The sequence below is a fragment of the Paramormyrops kingsleyae genome, chromosome 15 (genome assembly GCF_048594095.1).
Source record: "Paramormyrops kingsleyae isolate MSU_618 chromosome 15, PKINGS_0.4, whole genome shotgun sequence".
Lineage (NCBI taxonomy): Eukaryota > Metazoa > Chordata > Actinopteri > Osteoglossiformes > Mormyridae > Paramormyrops > Paramormyrops kingsleyae.
Genome location: NC_132811.1, coordinates 463,163 through 483,132, shown reverse-complemented (window position 1 = coordinate 483,132; position 19,970 = coordinate 463,163). Strand labels below are relative to the sequence as shown.

The 19,970-nt window shown below is 43.6% G+C and overlaps 1 protein-coding gene across 1 annotated transcript; it reads left to right on the top strand.

The window, feature by feature from the left end:
- Positions 1-737: 737 nt before the first annotated feature.
- rab3ab (RAB3A, member RAS oncogene family, b) lies at positions 738-19,824 on the top strand. The gene is made up of 5 exons (XM_023843726.2): positions 738-842; positions 8,176-8,403; positions 13,599-13,717; positions 15,828-15,952; positions 16,101-19,824. Exons 2-5 carry the CDS (start codon positions 8,176-8,178, stop codon positions 16,289-16,291), a joined length of 663 nt encoding a protein of 220 aa, XP_023699494.1. The 5' UTR covers positions 738-842; the 3' UTR covers positions 16,292-19,824.
- Positions 19,825-19,970: the final 146 nt, after the last annotated feature.

The following is a 19,970-nucleotide window of genomic DNA, read 5'->3' as shown; positions in this document are numbered from 1 at the left end:
ACACAAGGCCACAATGTCCCAGAATATAAGGGTAACCTTTACCAAACTATTTAGACAATCAAAAGCAAATATTCTGTTGGATATAACTGGAATTATCTATCTATCTATCTATATATATATATATATATACACACACACACACACACACACAGGTTTGTACTTATATCCTTGTGGGGACTCTCCATTCATTTCTATGGGGAAAACTCTAATCTCAACATGACGATCTTAATGCCTACCAAGCCCTAACCTTAACTACAAGACACGACACAAAGTACAAGATTTATGGCATTTTTAGTCTTCTGAATGCATTCACAGATCTTTGTGGTGACCTGAAAAATGGTCCCCACAACATCAAAAAAACAGGTTTTTATTATATTGGGGGGAATTTTGTCCCCCACAATGTAATATAAATAACACACATACACACACACTATAAATATGTGTGTGTAAAATATACATACAAACACACTCACACACACGCAGATTTACATGCGTATATTTGTGTGTTGCATTAGCTACATATTAGATATATTTAAGTACAAACGGTTGTCCAGTCGACTGAGAATTTTTAGACCGTTTTTCTCATAAATTATAGAGAAACTCAGCTGGTTGAATTAATTATTAACTGAACTGCCTTTAACGCCTACTGAATATTTCAGTACATTTGGGCTGGAGCCTTATCTCTAGTGGTGCTCATACACGTCAATCAATGCCCTAGTCATCCCGAAAGCCCGCCTTCCTTAGTCAGCAACTGTCAATCAAGTGACGTCGGCGTTTCTGCAGGTGCAAGACGAAGTGCTGCATCAGTGCAATAGAAGCTGCATCAAAAATCGCTTTAAACGGTAAGAGCGCCGATGTTTTCCGTCGTTTTCGGTAATTGTTGCTAAAACTGTGCGATCTGTTGCGGGTCCTGGCGATGTGCTGTCACAGACGCTCTTTCAGCCTGAAAAATACGTTGAAGAGGATAACCTTCATTTGACACACGATGCTTTACAGAGCACCAGTGTATCTGGAGACATTTTCACAAACGATCCTGTTAATTCGGGCTGCTTTTCCCGGAGCGTTTTCGGAGGCTTTGAGATGCACTGCGTCATCGTGTCGCCACCGGAATGACTGGCCGGAAAGCCGTGTTCGTTTTTGTGTTTTATTCTGTCCAGCCCCGGGGTTGCAAAATGGTTCTCGACCTGATGTGTGAAACCCGACCGCAGGGCCGGGATGGATCGAGGGGAGTAGCAGGAAGGCTATGCGCTGTCGCGCCCGGCCACTGCTGCACATAGCCTGTATAACACTTTCCAGATAAAGCGGTGTCTGTAAAGCGATCCGCTGCTCGTGACACCGTTTTTAGCGATGCTCCACTTTGGGGATGATGGAGGCGAATGTGATATTGCGTATGTGATGGGGCACGTCTGCTAATAACTGATTAAAATGAGCAAATATGTGGCTTGATGATCTGCATGCTCGGGGGAGCGCCCCTGGTCATGGGCTCGCTTTTCGTTTATTTTATCACTTATTTTGGATGAGATGCGCGCTTCTAACCGAGCTGTGAGATTTGATCTTTCAGATTGGTTTCCTGGTCCTGCCATTATCATCAGGCTGGTTTAGGACAGTGCGATTACTGACACGTTAAAGCCGGCACAACCGTACGAATCAGATAAACCTGTGTGTGTTTATACATGTATATAATAACATTTGATTATATTGATGCCAGCAGGCCACAATGCCGTGGGTTTATAATCTGCAACAGTAACGCCACACAAAGGAAATTTTGTATTTTATCTGTTTTATAGGGTTTTTTATATAGGGTTTCAATCTCCAGATTGAAAATAGAAACTAAAAACGTCGTAATCTGTTTTTGTAATCCTTCATACAATCGGATCAGCCCAGTCGTATAAAACTGATTATCTTTGGAGTCTTATTATTAAAGTCATTTTATTCGTATTAAACTTAGGCCTACCGATTTTTTAAAAGCCTGTTACTTAAGACACATCGAATTCCCTGTTTAGAAAATGTCCACAAGCCATAATAACATAAATGAATCTAGAATGTAATTGCAAGCTTTAGAAAGGTCTGATAAGGAAAACGCGAGACCTTCTTTAACACCCCTCCCCCTCTCCGTTACCCTCCCCACCAAAAACACCCACGAAATCGCCGGCCTTTGGTGTGCCGGAGCTCAGTGGTGCCGCTGCCCGGCGGGCCGGGCCGGGCCGCACCGCACCGCGGCACCGGCAGTCCCACGCCCTGTCTGGCTGCCCCGTCCCTGCCCATCTCCATCCCGGGAAATGTAAAATTAACCCGTCTGCTTTCATTGCGAGTCACGCCCGCAGCCCGCGGCCTGCACAGTGAATTCCCCCCCCCCCCCCCCCCAAAAGCCCGCTGTACGCAACTCGTTCATGTTTCTAATTTTGTAGCCAGTAAAACAAAAGGGAAATGATGGTGATGCGAGCATCTCGAGTAACTTATGTATTCCTGTTTCAGGATGTTATGCTGTAAATTAATGCCCCGGCTCGCAAGCCGGTATTATGTCATAGATTGCCTGATGTCTTCCAGCTTAAAAATAGGCTCTGAAGTATCTTAAAATAGTAGGTATCCGCAATGCTCCAAAAAGGCTCGTTTGCCACTTTGTGTAAAACAAGGCAAAGCGAGGTCATGCCGGTGAGTCTTGGTGTCTGGATGGTGTTGCTGATGAGCTTAAGTTATGTAACTCGCGATAATTCGGACGCACACAGAATCGGTAGAATTAGTTGCCTAAATCTGATTATTAATGTATGATGGATTTATTATTCAAATCATGGTGTAAAATTATCCGTAATATTTAACACAAGTTTTTCTGTTGAGGCCAAGCGGGATATTTGGTGGTGCAGGATTTGTCATGCGATCCATTTCAGCGGTGTTTGATAATTAGATCGGAAATGTTTACTAGTCAAATGCACTTCTTCATTGTATGCATTTAAAGCCACAGTGACTTCTTCCGTAATACCGATAAAAGGCCGTCTGTCAGTGAGTAGCGGTAGTTATTAGTGAAGCATAGACTGATTAAACTTAAATTCAGGGTATGTTGTACTATTGTCTTCCATACTACATAATATGACAATAGACGCAAATGGACCTCATTAATAGCGTTGCATTGTGTGGTTGTTACATGAGCTTATCGGACTTATTTTATAAATCCAGTTTTTTAATCACCAGGGAAATCCTGAAAAATGTAACTTGAAAAAGAATATCATTTGAAGCACCTTTACTTGGAAGTATTAAGTTACATTTGACATTAGACCATTTTTGGTGTTTCACATAATAGAGTATTCAGTTTCAGAGCTCAGCTTTCTATCTTACCTATACCTTATGGAATAATAGGTCAGTCTGTCATTAGCAGTCCACAGAACAGCAGGGCTCTTTGCGTTTGCAGGCATGCTCTTCTGAAAACCTCTGCCCACCACAATGAGGGCTCTGATTTTCTTGGCATCTGGTACATTTCTGCCTGTCTTTGTTAATGAGGCACTAACAAGCTCATTGTTAAACATGACATCACAGATTCAGTAACAGTCGTCCTCCTGTCAGCCATTTACTTAATATACCCATTCAACTTGAAGGTGCTCTTCTGGTGTCGGGTCTCGTAAGAAAGGGGACATCCCTAAACATTTATAAACGGTAAACTTAAAAAGTGTTCTGCTTTGGTGTAGTCTTAACAGAGATACTCCCACCTTTTTGTGAATTTTCAAAATCCCAGTATGATTTTGATATTAAGTTCTCTCAGGTGTTGGACACGTTTCCATTTGGTTGGTGTACCTGTTACCCTTTGTTATTTAAAATATCTTTATTACAGCTGGCACTTAATGGGGCTGTTTGGTCTTTGCTCAGAAAAATATTACAATGTCTGTTTTACCACTGACTAACGAACAGTTAGATGAATGGTGGATTTTGACCATTTCCTTGTGTTGTTAGACTTTTTCTTAAATTCTCAGAATGTATTTTCTGCTACCTGTTTCATAATTTCGTGCCATAGTCCTGTGCTTAAAGAGGTCTCATGTTTCGATGTTATATAAGTAAAGTGCTATTATCACAGATCTGATAAAAACTGGCAGGCAGATCTCTTGTAGAGCTATTTTTGCTCTCTGCCAATGCAGGGTAATTCATTTTAAAAGACAGGAAAAATGCCTCATTTATAAGCTGACCAATTTTTCTTTATTTTCCCAGAAGCACCCAGATTGGTGGGTTATGATTCCAGAAATGGCTTCTTATTAATTTCTGAGCAAATCATTTTTTTTTAATTTCGCAAAGGAATCTTTTGTCCATCAGATAGATCCTTAGGAGAGATTTCTGGATGGATCTCTCTGATGGCGAAATACATCACTTTGCGCACCTTAGTCTGTGACCTCCACAGCTGTGCATTAATCAGCAAGCTGAGAGGCAAATGCATCCAGAAGGAATCAAAGTGTCATTCAAGTTGAGCACCCTCCTTCCTCAACGTTGTCGTTATGCTGTTTTTCCTTTTTTAGACACATGCACTGTTGTCCTTTTGTCCGATTAGTGTCTGTGTAGATTATGAATTTCAGCCTCCTCCTGTACGTGAGCACCAGGCCTAGCCAGCAGAGTTCCTCACTAGCGTGCACTTTGCATCCTGTTTGCACACACCATCACGTCAGCAGTTAACCAGGACTTCCTTACACGAGAGGCCAGACAGAAGGAGGCGTGGTGTCTGGACCTGACGTTTGCAAGCTGATTAACTGTACATGCAACAAATTTTAAAAAGTTAACTAATTCAGATGACTGATAGAAAATATGGATGGATTTGTTGTATTGCTTTATGAAGATGCTTCTCAGCACAGTTTATATGCTGATTGGCTCTGTGTCCTCAGCACTGAAGGTTTTTTTTCCCTCAATAAGCCACCTGCTTACTGTTAAGACACAAAGGTTAACCCTTTAAGTCCTACTGTTATAGGAGAGCCCTATTGCATTGCTGTTTTAATTGCATAGCCTGTTGGATGGAATTGTCATCCTTTTCATATTCCAAAAGCTCTGTTAAGCTTTACTCCTGAAGTTTAGACAGTAGATGCTTCCTGTATTTAGCTGGAAGCCTGAATCTGCAGACCCCTGAACTGCAGTCCTGAAGGGCCTTGGTCTGGTCAGCAGATATGAGGGACAGCAGAGGATTCCTCTTTATGACCGATGAAATGATGCCGCCTCGTTTTATGCTACTGTGAAGGTCATATGTGAGCAGCCTTGTGGTTTGAAGGCCAGACCACCTACATCACAGGTGCCCTGAAGATCTGGAGGCTCTGTATTTGTCAAAATCTTTGAAGGAATACATATATTTTGGGGTCAGTTTAAAGTCATCCCGCTGAATGATGATGTCCTTTGTACAATCACTTTTCCTGCTCAAGAGGTCTGTTGTGAGGGGGGGCTGGAGTGTATCCCATGCAGCATGGGGCACAAGTCTGGGGCCGCACTGCACGTGATTGCTGGCCATTGTGGGGCGGCATGCACACACATATTTCTATTTCTGTTTTTGTGTGGACTCCATTCATTTCTATGAGAGAACTCTAATCCCAACATGACACCCTTAACCCCCACACAGCCCTAACCTCAACCATAAGTAACCAAACAAAATACAAGAATTTTGGCATTTTTAGTTTTTTTTATTGCCTTCACAGATGTTTGTTTGGACCTGGAAAATGGTGCCCACGTAGTCGAAATAACAGGTTTTTAATGTCCCCACAATATACACATAACACACACCCATACACACAAAATCCTTAGTTTCTTGTGATGTATGATGTCTTCGTGCCATGTGGGAATAACCCACGTCTATGAATAGAACACAGGCAACAATATAAATGGTCTTAAATAGCAAAGCAAATGGGACGTTGTGAATGTGTGAGTAAAACTGGACAAGACCTTAAGTCGTCTGTTAAAATCTTTTAATCTGTGCCTTCTAGGTAAAGCGTTTCTGTTCTGACTGTGAAAGATATGCACATGCTTGGCCACAGTTAGGTGTATGATTTAACGACTTAAAATGATTGTATGATCTAAATGATGGTCAAGTTCTTTCTGGCAAAAGTATGAAACTGCCTACTGTGACCCACACAGGCGAGTGTGACAAGCGTTTGTCTAAGTCTCTTGCGAGAGAAGCTTCCTTTGGTTAAGATGCTGCACAGTTTAGGGGCAACGGGAACCACTCTGAGTTACTGAAGGAGGGTGGGCACTTTTATGCATTTTCACTTGGGTCAGTGGAAACTAAATATTTATTTTGGATTGTCCATGCATCTATCTTCCAACTGCTTATTCGGTAAAGGATCACAGGTCATTTGGGACTGGACTCTCCTAAATAAATACCTAAATTATGTCACAATTAACTCATTACAGGCAATTCTCAACTGGCATCCATCAATCCTTATGTAACATAAATTTTATATGTATCATGTGTTACCCCCCCCCCCCCATACCATTCATGACACCTTATTGCAAAAATCACACAAGCCAAAAATATACTATTAATACCTGCTAAAGAACATATATTAGATGAAAAGTGCAAATCTGCTTACAGGTATGTGTCTCCTGTGTTAGCACTTCTGTAATCTTTTTGAATCTCTGATATTTTTTGCACAAGTCTGGATTTAATGAAAAGCCTGTTTCATAAGTTGACAGCTGCCTGTAATTTGCTATCATTGTGGCTCAGCAAACCGTCCTTGTTGCTGTAAGTTAGATCCTCTGCTTGCTGGAGTTCAGATCCTCATCAAGAGGACAGAGAATTCTTCCCAGAAAACCACCGGCCCAATTCAAACTGCACGCCCCACCATTGAAGGAAAACCACTAAAGAAATAGCTGCCAAAGACACTGTCATCAGTTAATACAGCTCAGCCTCAGCGTCGACTGATGAATTGTGCGTTTGATCGATTGCTCTCCCCTGGCCTTTTCCTCAGTAAGTATCCAGCATGGCCTGTGTAGGTTTCTGATAGTTTTCCATCACTCCCGTCAAAACGCCAGTTAGTGCAGCACGTCTCCCGTAAAGCCAGCATCCTGCTCTTATCCCATGTGATCTTTAAAGATCTTGGCATCTCACAGTTACATGTTGGGCTTGTCTTAGCTTTAGTCAGACCTTAGCATTGTTATGCTAATTTAGAATTTAGAGCACATAACTTATCTGTAAGAATCAGGCCAGTTATTTGTGATGAGAAGCCGTGGAAGGAATCCCTGGTTCTGTACAGTTGTGTTTTTATTATAGCGGGGGCAGATCTAAGGGGTGACTAGGGGTGGGCCGTGGCCCCCACATTGCCACTCCTCACCAAAAAAAAAAGCATTTAATTAAGTAATCTGGAGCGTGATCAGTGGATCATTATGAGGGCCGTTAGGGACTTTATTCAGAATTATCATGCACATACATATGTGAATCCATGCATAAACATGTATGAAACCACTGAAAATTCCACACTTACAAGTGAAAGCACTTACATATACTACTGAAACACTCTCATATAAACAACTGTATATGCATGGTAATTCTGAATAAAGTCCCTAACAGCCCCTCATAGATCATGGTTTTTCTTCAGATAGATTGCGAGATGATTAATGGGTAAAGCTCAGGATCGCCAAAAGGTATCCCATCATACGAGGTCTGGTTACACCCCTGTTTTATGGAATACAGCATAATTAATATTAAACATTCAATCATGTAATTACTGGGAAATGTCTATAATTGACATTAAGCATTCTATGGACTATGGAAGGTCTTAGATTTGAAAAGTACAATCACGTGACCTAATTTTAAGAGTAAGACCAACTTTATTGATCGGTTTCTGTTAGTTCATTGTTAAAAATGGCTGGGGACAGTTTTTTATGACTATATAAAAGGTGGACTGGGAGAAGATGTGGCACAGTGGAAATTAGACCATTATATATGCTAAAGTAACTGTTTCTGAGCTGAGAAATTACTCTAGGCAACAATATAGGGTTTTGTGATTTTGGATACTTTGCTTTTTTCATATTGTCATTTCACAGAGCGAAGTATGAAGTTGTGCTGTGTCTCAATGTCTCTCTTGTAGTCTGTCTCGTAGTCTCTCTCGTAGTCTCTCTCAATGTCTTTCTCAGTGTGTCTCAATGTCTCTCTTGTAGTCTCTCTCAATGTCTGTCTCGTAGTCTCTCTCAATGTCTCTTTTAATGTCTCTCTTGTCCATGTTGTAGATGGCTTCAGCTACAGACGCCCGTTATGGACAGAAGGAGTCTGCCGACCAGAACTTCGACTACATGTTCAAGATCTTAATTATTGGCAACAGCAGCGTGGGCAAAACCAGCTTCCTGTTTCGTTATGCTGACGACTCGTTCACACCGGCTTTTGTCAGTACTGTCGGCATCGATTTCAAAGTGAAGACCATCTACAGGAACGACAAGAGGATCAAGCTACAGATTTGGGTGAGATTTGGGTGTTTCCTAAACACAAGGGTGGAAATGTTCTTCATGTCAAACTTTCTAGGTCCACCAGTGTCTGTATAAGATTGTGTGATATGGTACTAGAAGACGAGTATCAACAAGATTATTGCTGTAACTTTTAAATAAAACCCTGATATTTAGATTGAAATGCTTGGCCACCAAGACCTGTGCAGCAAATCAGTTGTCAGGTTTTATGTCATTGTTTTTGTGTCAACCTGGTTTTTGATAATTGATCTGATATTTTCTGCCATGTAGCTGGTTCTTAGGATATTTCAAGCTGCTATTAAATGGCTGCCCTGTCTTGAACGGAATGTCTGTTTTCTAGGACAATTAAGATGCAAGAAAATGTCGGGTAACCACCTGTATTTTTTTAACCAGATTCCTTTAACTCGTATAATGAAAGTAGTTAATACCATTTAGTTATTTGCTAACAGCTTACTAGTTGACCTTCTTCATAACTGGCTTATTAACTAGCTAGATGCAAATTTTGCCAACTGATACTTCGGGTTTCCAGCTTCGGTCCTGGCCGTTCTGTGTCTTGTGCAGCCCGTCAAGGTATTTTACCCAAATTGGATAAATAAATATGCTGGCTGAGCCCATTAAACCTTCTCGGCACTCGTCACCCGTAAGGACCAGGCTGTAAACTAGTCTGCCAGGAAACACCGCTAGCTAAGCGGAGTAGAAAGCATTGATTTCTTTGCTTGGTTCAGCTGCAGTGGTTCTAGCTGTAGATTATACTCGGCAGAGTAAGGTGTCATCCATCCCAGCTCCAGCTTCTAAAGGCTGGCAGAGAACTTTCCTAACATTATTTCCACGGTTTACATTTTAACAATGGTTCTGTCGACTTTAGCACAACAGTATTACCTGAACACCCTTTCAACATAATGTTGGAAAGTATTTTATAGTTAAAATATTTTATATAATTTTGTGAAAGTGCTATATGTGTATGCTAGAAGTGCACCGATCCGATATACAGGTCAGTATCGGCACCGATCCATTCCTATTACATGAATTCAGGCCTTAGGTGGCAGATCCATGTCTGATACTTATTTAGTCTTCGGTAGCCTGTCAAAAGATCCTCATTTCAAAAGCTCCTATTTAGTTTTAAATTGATTTGTACAATCAGTCGCACATATGCTGTTTCCCTTGTTAAATGTGTTTTTTGCAGCATTCATGCTGAACGCTATCGCTGCCACAGTTTTTTACCCCTCAGTGGGTGCGAGTGCAGTGACTTCTGCCTGCCGTGACATCATGCGCATTCCCTTTGCAGTAGGAGGAGCGAAAGAACATCTTTATGCTTAAAAGAACAACTACCAGTACAGCGATTTGTGATCATTGTGAAAAAACACATTTTTGATCGTTGGGAGTAGCTTTTGGTGAAAAATCCCACTAAACAAAGTGCCCGTAACAACGCAAGTAATATGACAACAGCAATGGATAATTTGGGAGTCGTTAGCTTGGGCTGTTTTGTATGCTCGATACCAGCCTGCGATACACAAAGAGCTGTGATCACAACGGAGTGTAATTTACGCTGTTGTCAGTGGGAGAAAATTGTGGGGCATTTTAAGCATTCGCCACTTGCGTGTCCTCTCTTGGAAGATATTCAAGCTGAACTGTAAATGCCTCAAATGCTTAAAAGAAGATGTACAAATGAGGTGTAACAGTATGTTTTGTGTGTTTCTGGTAGCCTAATTAACAAAGCTTTTTTGGTATACATTTTTTTCATTTGTGTTTACTAGTTTTAAAAAAGAGCTTTGGTATCAGATCGGTGCTCATGTCAGCTGATGCCCTCTGTTCAGGTATTGGGATCGTATTGGCACTAAAAAAGTGGGAACGGTGCCTCTTTAGTGTGCACAGCAAATGTGCATTCAGCCTCGAACCCATGATCTTGGAGGTGTGAAGCCCCAGTGCTACACGCTGCTCTCCTCTGCCCTTTACTTGTTTGCCAGTGTGAAGCCCCAGTGCTACACGCTGCTCTCCTCTGCCCTTTACTTGTTTGCCAGTGTGAAGCCCCAGTGCTACACGCTGCTCTCCTCTGCCCTTTACTTGTTTGCCAGTGTGAAGCCCCAGTGCTACACGCTGCTCTCCTCTGCCCTTTACTTGTTTGCCAGTGTGAAGCCCCAGTGCTACACGCTGCTCTCCTCTGCCCTTTACTTGTTTGCCAGTGTGAAGCCCCAGTGCTACACGCTGCTCTCCTCTGCCCTTTACTTGTTTGCCAGTGTGAAGCCCCAGTGCTACACGCTGCTCTCCTCTGCCCTTTACTTGTTTGCCAGTGTGAAGCCCCAGTGCTACACGCTGCTCTCCTCTGCCCTTTATTTGTTTGCCAGTGTGAAGCCCCAGTGCTACATGCTGCTCTCCTCTGCCCTTTATTTGTTTGCCAGTGTTTCCCAGTTCGCTCCTCAGGGACCCACAGACAGTCCATGTTTTTTCATGGCAAATATGTGGACCGTCTGCTGGTCCCCGGCAGCTGGGTTGGGAAACACTGGTTTATGCATTACTATTCTTAGTTGTAGCAGTATTTGTAGTAGTGGGATAATGTTCTGAGAATTTCAGGAAAACTGGACACTTTGAATGTTTCCAATCCTTATTCAGAACGTTTGGTAAATGTTCCTCAAACAAAACAAATGTTAGCTGGAATAAGGCCAACCCAGGCTCAGTCCTTACTCCACAGCACCACCTGTGGCAATGAGGACTAAGGAACACAGAATGAACTCGTTTGTGTTTCCAAAGGGTTGGACAGCCAGGCTTCTCTGACTGCAGCATCACCTGCTGCAGAGCTGGGGGGGGGATGCAAGCAAATAGCACGTGGAATGGCTCAGCAAAGGCTGCGGCCTGTAGGCAGAGAGTAAGAGCAGATGTACTGGGGGAGGTGTGGGTCAGCCTTCACTGCCGAGTTGGAGTGGGCACTGGGGGAGGTGTGGGTCAGCCTTCACTGCCGAGTTGGAGTGGGCACTGGGGGGGGGGGGTCAGCCTTCACTGCCGAGTTGGAGTGGGCACTGGGGGGGGGGTCAGCCTTCACTGCCGTGTTGGAGTGGGCACTGGGGGGGGGGGGGGGGTCAGCCTTCACTGCCGAGTTGGAGTGGGCACTGGGGGGGGGGGGTCAGCCTTCACTGCCGAGTTGGAGTGGGCACTGGGGGGGGGAGGGTGTAATTGGATTTATCAGCCATTCCAGGTTTTAAGAAGGTGGAGAAAAATGCAAATGTGGCCCAACAAAACGGGGTGACCATCACTCCTTTAGTCTGGAATGCATTCTTGAGCCAGCAGATATTTTGAAAACGCGAAATACTTCCCTCTGAAGTACAGTACCAGTCAAACGTTTTTGCACACACTGAGATTTTCTTCATTTGCATGTTAGTCACTTAACATTTGCCAAAAATACACTCAATATTCTTTGATAACTAATAAATTTACAGTATTTGAGTACCTTTATCAGCAAGAAAATGTCATATCTTTGATTCATCAAAGTATCCTCCAGCAATTGTAACAGCAGAGAAAATTCAAGGCATTCTTTCTACAAGGGACATGAAATACTGCTGTGTTTCATGGGATGAAACCGTCAGCCAGTACGTGTAACATCAATGGACAGCCTAGAATTTTACTATGGCATCACCACACAACCAGTTAATAGGATGTCACACATGCACTTTTACATACTCTTTCCATGCTATAAAGGAAACTTTTTTTATTTGAGTTATTTTTCATTTATAGTTGTTCAATTAACCTTCCAATGCTGAACAACAACAATACAAAATCTGCAGTGTATGAAATAAATGGAAAAGTGGCAAAAACCTGTGGTGTATAAACACTGTGGTTTGTTTTATGTTCCATAATAAGCTAAACAACAGAACCCCCCCCCCAACTGAGCACGGTGCTCCCAGAAGGAGAGGGGTAGGTCTTTGTGTGCCTCTGGTTTCCGTTCCATGGAAGCCTGAATTCCCTGTGACCCCGACCTGCAGTGCTGCTCACTCCTCTGGCATGTTCTTTTTCCTGTATTTAAAGCGCGATTGGTCGTGAGCCTTCACGACAAGCCTCGCAAGTTCGCAAAGGGGAGAAATCTGACCACTCACCGATGAGCATGCACGCAGTGGAGACAGGAAAGCGAGCACACGCGCAGTGGAGACGGGAAAGCGAGCACACGCGCAGTGGAGACGGCAAAGCGAGCACACGCGCAGTGGAGACGGCAAAGCGAGCACACGCGCAGTGGAGACGGCAAAGCGAGCACACGCGCAGTGGAGACGGCAAAGCGAGCACACGCGCAGTGGAGACGGCAAAGCGAGCACACGCGCAGTGGAGACGGCAAAGCGAGCACACGCGCAGTGTGGTCATGACATGCCAGGAGGGGATGCTGAATTTTGTCAATTGGCTTTCCCAGGTCCCGGGACTTGTGAGAGAGCTGTGGGGCTGAGCAGCAGCCAATCACGAGGAAAAACCGGCTGATTGGCTGGCAGCCTCTGCCCCCCCCCCCCCCCTCGGCCCACCCCTGTCAGCATAGCACAGGCCTGAGTTCTGCTGTACACAGTGATTGCCTGCAGCCATAACAGTATCTCTGCAGATTGTGTGTGTATATAGGTGCTTGCTCTGTTTATGTATTTACATCAGTGCTTCTCTGTACAGCAGCTGCTGCTATTTTTTTTATATTTTTCACCTTTCACTAATTACTAGAATAGATACCTAAACCTTCGCCATTCTTCCCAATGCTCAATTACGTTAAGCACAGTGATCCTTTTATCCGACGCTGCTGTACAGAGACGTTCCTGTTCACACTTACTAGGCTGCATCTGAGGCTGTCAGTGAGCTGAGCTAATGGGCCCTGGGCTTAGCTGGTGTCTCGGCCAGGCAGTCGTCCCCAGGGCCACCACCGCCAGCCACTCACAGTTCATTATGGAGTCTCCCTGCACGCCAACAACGTGACACTGCCACTTATTTTGGAGACTCAGAATTTTATTTGTGACATCAGAGTTATACTGGTATAATTAGCAATGAAAGTCCGGCATTTTCCTGCGATTATGCAAAAATGGGAGTGTGGGTAGTATGAGAACAGGATGAATAGAAGTTAAATACAAGGCTGTGTATAAAAATGCTGTACAAAGATGGAATTCAGAAGAGCATTACACAGCTGAGATGTTTGGGGATGCTTTGTTTTTCCTCCATCACCTCTTCGCCCTTGTGCTCGGTAGGACACAGCAGGACAGGAGAGGTACAGGACCATCACCACCGCCTACTACCGCGGAGCCATGGGCTTCATCCTGATGTATGACATCACCAATGAAGAGTCCTTCAACGCCGTGCAGGACTGGTACGTCGTCTCCCAAGCAGACGGGGGCTGCGTGCATTACCCCACCCTCTGGAAAGCCTTTCACTCATTTAGGGCTATCACTATTGATTATATTAATAATCGAGTTATCTACCGATTGATGATTCATTGAGTAATCATATAAAATAATATAAATTGCAAAATGCACAAGGCAGGAACTAACCAGACATTGCAGGGTGCGCATTCAGTCACACATCCGGTGAATGGAGGCACTCCAATTCACTTAAGTTTGTTTTTGGATAGTATAAGGAAATTGGCGTATCTGCCGAAAGGGCAGCCACACACAGGGTGGGCATGCAAACTCCGCACCGAAGCGGCGTTGCGTGGCAACAGAGCTACCCAGTGTGAGGCTGTGCTGCGAGGCTGTGCTGCGAGGCTGTGCTGCGAGGCTGTGCTGCGAGGCTGTGCTGCGAGGCTGTGCTGCGAGGCTGTGCTGCGAGGCTGGCACACTGTGACATGTTAATATCCACATGGCATTTCATGCACATACAGGTGTCACATATCAAGTACTGCGATAATCTGCTGGACTTGAACCATCAATAAGTTGCGCTAAAACATTTGACTTGGTCATAGGAAACCAAACTTAGCAAGCTCGGCAAAAGTGAACAGGAACTGTGAAATTCATATTCCGCGCTATGGAAATGTTTTGTATTTCATAGTGACAATATTGAGCAAAAGCAAGTGACTTGTCAGCACTGCTTTGTGTCTGTTGGCACAATTCATGGCACCAGCTTATGTGACAGACTCTGCTGGAAGTTCTACGTTTGGCTATATAGTTAATTTTCAACTCCTAAATATCGCAGTATGATTTTTTTTTTCTAGTGTTGTTCAGCCCTACTCAAAACACATAATATGTTAACAAAAAAATATTAATTGCCTATTATGTACCACATTATGTAAGATGACATGACTAAGAAATGGGGTAACCTTTGTTTTTTACAGAGATTATTTTGATAAGCAAAATAAATTAAGTGGAAGTGATGGCAAAGACAGACTAGGCTACTTCGAGAGGCTAAAAGGATCGTATCTATGGTTACCTCGCATTATTGGGAGAGGCCATCAAACCTGAATATCTTCTTTTAAAACATGTTTTGGGTGCAGCGTGTGGCTTAGTGGGCTAAGCCTCTGCTTGTGATCAGAAGGTCGCCGGTTCGAGCCCAGCCTCGGCACATCTGTGGCTCCTGGAACAAGGCCCTTGACCCCCAGCTCCCTCAGTCTTGCTATGCCCTTGCTATGCCGCTGCCCTTCGCGGCCAGGTTGCTCCCCCCAATAGAGAATAGGTTGGGGGAGGCAAAAAGAGAATTTCCCTCTGGGGGTCAATAAAGTATCTGTTATGATTATTTGCTTTGCATTCATGCCGTGGTGGTGATGTCCAAGTTCTGCTTTGCATAGCTGACAGACGATTTCTTTCTCATTACCTTTTAATGTGAAGTGCTTCCCCATCAGTCTCTTTCTCTCTTTATCTGGACACTCATCCGCTATGCGCTGTCTTCTTTCCGCCATATTGTCAAGTAATCGAGAAGTAAAATTTTAATCAAAGCTTTTAAATAATCAAGTAATCGAGTTTAATCGTGACAGCTTTTGACTCATGTCAAATGTAACACTGTTAAAATAGCATCCTAACTTCTGAGATTCTCATATTTAAACCCAATTCCGCCTCCAGCCTCTCAGTCTCTTCCAGCTTCTGTTTCTCGCTTTTCCCTGAATCCCTGAAGTTGGGAAAAGCACTTTGGATGACGCCAGAATTCTCCCTGGGAATTAATGTGATGGTGCCAAGCACCATCTGTGATCCACATGCCAGGCAGGCCTGAAAATGGCAGTCTGACTGCATATGAGGGATTAACGGCTCTGTTTGCCTTTCAACCAGTTTTAGTGACTTGATTTAAAGATGATTCTTAAGGGTTAGTTGCAGCTGGAAGCCGGTTCTTCTGAGATGTTCTGACACACAGGTACTACCAGATTTCACTCTGGGTTGAAGATGTTCTCCTGAACCCAGGATCTCTGCTTCATTCCCAGTGTGACCATTATTTCCCAGTGAACGTGATGAACAGAGACTGCTTCAACCAAACCTTCTGCCTCCTTTGTCCCGCAGGTCCACGCAGATTAAGACGTACTCGTGGGACAACGCACAGGTACTGCTGGTGGGAAACAAGTGTGACATGGAAGACGAGAGGGTGGTGTCGGGAGACCGAGGCAGGCAGCTGTCCGAACACTTGGGTGAGTGACTGTGAAATGCCGCTCGTCCCTCAGGGGGCGCCACCTCTCAGGATTGGGTGTGGATTCGCCATGTTTCCCTTGTGATATTCCCACCAGCAGCTCCCTGTCTTCATTTTATAAGCTGTATTGTCATTCTCCCTCTGCCCAGGCTTCGAGTTCTTTGAGGCCAGTGCCAAAGACAACATCAACGTAAAGCAGACCTTCGAGCGCCTGGTAGATATCATCTGCGAGAAGATGTCTGAGAGCTTGGATGCAGCCGATCCAGCCATCACAGGGGCCAAACAGGGGCCGCAGCTTACCGAGCAGCCTGCTGCCTCCCACCAAGACTGCGCTTGCTAGACATCCCTCTCGCCCCCCCCCCCCCCCCCCCCCGTGTCTGTCCCCCGCTTAGACCACCAGAGGAGGGAGGGAGGGGTGGGCCCCTGCAGATTCCCCTCCCAGTCCTACAGTGTCTTCTGGCTTAAACCTCTTTCACTCCGCTTGGAGGGACAGGAAGCGGGTTTTAATGCTGGTGGATTCGTCATTCCGGGGCTCACTCAAAATCCCGAGAAACCCTTTTTGTAGTTTAGCTTTTACCCGATGAAATGTGTCGTCGTGTCGGCCTTTTTATTAGGTGCTGGAAATGCCATATCGATTTTATTTAAGAAGAGAAGTTTTAGATAAAAAAAACCCAGGGGACACTGTACACCTGAATGTGTGTGAGTTTAATTATCCACAGTATGAAATACAATACTCCTGTATATATTAGACCAGTGTAACATTTTTGATTAGTCTGTATTCAGCCCCCAATATCAGTAACTTTATCTTTTTTCTTAATTTATTAAAACTGCTTCCACTATATTCTGTTAACAGTAGGATGAAAGTTTTCTTTCTTGTGGTTGTTATGTAAAGAATATATAAAGAGAGAGCAGAATATAATATTCATAGGTATACAGTTTTGAACAATCCAATGAAATATAAGGTCAATTATATAGATATGACACAGATTATAAGAGATACTATATGCAATGCCTTTATAGATAACAGTATACCCTTGTAACGTTAAATCAGGATTCCGTTTCCATGTAGCGGAGTAAAGTTTGTTGTGCAGTTACAATGTGAAATTTAGCAGATTCTGACGTCCTGATTATTAGGAAGGTTCTAGTAACAGGGAGAGTCCTTTATGAACGCTGAAACAGGAAGCAGTTCAGCATAGAAAGATAACGGGTCCCTGAAATTGCACATCTGTCACTGCTGTGGTGAGTCGGGTCTCTTTCGCTATTCTCTGCAATCAGGAAAGATTGTGCAGTTTTCATAGTTCAAGCAAAAATGATTGCTGGTATGAGCAGTTAATTCCGCATATGAGTTGGGCATGCTGCATCTTTAACTAGACGACACCGAAAGGGATTATGTGCACTGAGAAAGGGCTGAGATCCCTTTACAATATCCAAGCAAGCGCACACCATCTTGTATATAATGCTTCATTTGTAGTATTTATTTTTATTATTGCTCTATGGGTTTTATTCACCTATTTCCTTCTAACTATGGCTACATTTTAGTCTTTGCTTGCAAGCCTCTGTGCTGCTGTTTCTGCAGGTATTAAGTCGCATGGCTGACCTTGCCAGCACCCTCTGCCGTCCTCTCGGTTACATGGGTGCAGCTTCTGCCAGGTCCTGGTTGGCGGATGTAAACATCCGGCTTTCGGTTGCAGGACTTGCATGCTTGCCGATATCCCTCTCTGGACATACAGGGCTCACGTGCAGCGTCTCTCGTCCCAGTTAATACCATCGATGGTCAGTCAATGGCCCCTGCTATCTATTACATGTCCATGTTGTGTAAAGTCTGCTCTCCTGGTGGTGGGTATCCTAAGCCCTCATGTTGGGTATCAGGCCTTGGAATGACAAACTAGGCCATTCCAGATTTCTTCAAGACTGTGACCAGTTGCTGTATGAATTGAGTTAGAGTATCTGAGCAATAACTATGACTGTTAGTTTCATTGTCATATTCCCCCCCAACCCCACTGTGTACCTACAGACTCACCAGGGAAGAAGCTGTTTATAGACCTCAAAGTAAAAGCCTTTTTTTACACAGCTGGCTTTTTTCTGACCTCGTTATAGAAACATGGGCTTGGATGGACCTGCATATGCCAGTCTGGGCTGCACCTGCCACTTAACTACAGAGTTTTGAATATTAAGACGCGGACAGAATAATGCTGGTTTCTGGTGGCGCTCCGCCTTCTTCAAATGCTGGTTACTGTATTGCTCTGTTTTAGGGTTAGGCTTCCAAATTTTAACTGCCAACAAACCCCACACTCTCTCCAAATTCCCTGTGGTATGAAACTTAATCTCCTTCAGCATCTTTCGTCTAAAAAATTCCCTGTGCCCTTTCAGAAAGACAGTAATAGATTAAAACATTAAAAATGTTAATCTCGTGTCCAAAATAAACAGTGGACGATAGACTCTAAGGCTAGATTTGAGCCTTTCATAATAATTTTCTTTTTCTTGTATCCTCTATATGTATTCCCCACAGTGCCCTTGGTGTTTTCTGGAATGTTCCATTCTCTTGAGCTCCCTGATCTGGAGAAAAGGAAATACTTAATGAAAAAATATGGATAGAGTAAAATGTGGTATAGTGATATTAGTGGTTTATCGGCATAATAGTTTTCTCCTTTAGTGACACCTCCCAGCGATTGCTGATCCCAAAGTGTTGCATCAGGCTGCCCTTTGACCCTCCAGATTCATGCTAAACACAGCGGCCAATACCTGTTCTCTCTCTTATCCCACTACACTGTCTTCCTTTCTGTATATAAGGGTTGTAAATATGTTTCAGTTGTTTGTTGTTGTGTGAATCGTGCTGTGATAACTCAGGCTTGGAAAAAAGTACTAGACAACAGTGAGGAAAAAAAAATCCATTTTGGTCTGCTTGTGAGTGGTTGTGGTCCTTTATCACAAAGCAATATACAGATAAAAACAAATCATTGAAATAATGCATCGTTGGCATTAGCTCTAAACTGCAGATGTGCAAAGCTAGAACACTAGAAAAAAGGACTCATCTGTGATTCCGGTGCTTTTTTTTCTGTACATGAAGTAAAGGACAAAGCAAGCGTACATGTCCAAATGTGGAGAGTCTCAGTGACTGGTAATGGGTGTTATTTAAGGACTCGTGTATGTTGCATTACACAACTTGATGTAACTGATAATCTGCTTGGAGGAAATCTTTCAGTGTACAGTAATATATTAAACCTGAGCAAAAAGAAAACCCTGCAAGCAGGCTGCCCCCCCCCCCCCCTGTAGTTCTGCAGGGCTACAAGCTGATCTTTCAGCTTTCATCTCTAATCTTGGATGGACTTTTCAGGTGTGCCTGTTAGTGTTGCTTTGGTGGGGATTATTTAACAAGATTGAAAATGGCATTATGGACAATGTCCTGGATTTGATTTTAAAAAATCCTTAAGAGGTGGAAATACTTAAAGTGCATGGTCATGTGACATACTGGTGTAGTATTACTCTTCTGTTTGCTTGTTAGTTTTTCAGACTTGTGTTGGACGACTCCCTGTACACAGATGTTTCCATGTGAAGAATACTTCCCAGTAGACCGAGATCACTCAGCTTGTCTCATCGTCAGCTTGATTTTGGACTTTGTTTTATTATGTCATTTTACATCTTCAGTGATGTGTCGACCAAACAAAGTACTACACTTTTACCTGGTTTACACTCATTTCGCACTGTTTTTGTGAGAATACTATGTATGTAAGAACAAAAAGTCTAGTTTATAATGCACAATAACTATATGAGGAGGATAGTGTTACAACTTTAGACTATAAACATTTCCAAATCTGCTGTAAATGTTGTGGAAAACTGAAATGACGAAAATAAAGTTTATGCGGTTAAGACCTCCACGTTTCTTTGAGGTGGATATCTGCTTTGTGTTCGGATTGTGTTCCCTGCCGTCTTCCTGCACACCCGAAAGCGTCCTGCGGCTCAGCGTCCCGCTGGCGCGTCGCTTCCAGCTGGAGGACCGAAGCTCGAGCGATCGCGTGGTC

Excerpts from the sequence above, each read along its gene's own strand:
- rab3ab (XM_023843726.2), top strand. The coding sequence starts at position 8,176 with ATGGCTTCAGCTACAGACGCCCGTTATGGACAGAAGGAGTCTGCCGAC. Across the intron at positions 8,404-13,598 it reads GGATCAAGCTACAGATTTGG|GACACAGCAGGACAGGAGAG; the intron begins GTGAGATTTGGG and ends TGTGCTCGGTAG. Across the intron at positions 15,953-16,100 it reads GCAGCTGTCCGAACACTTGG|GCTTCGAGTTCTTTGAGGCC; the intron begins GTGAGTGACTGT and ends CCCTCTGCCCAG.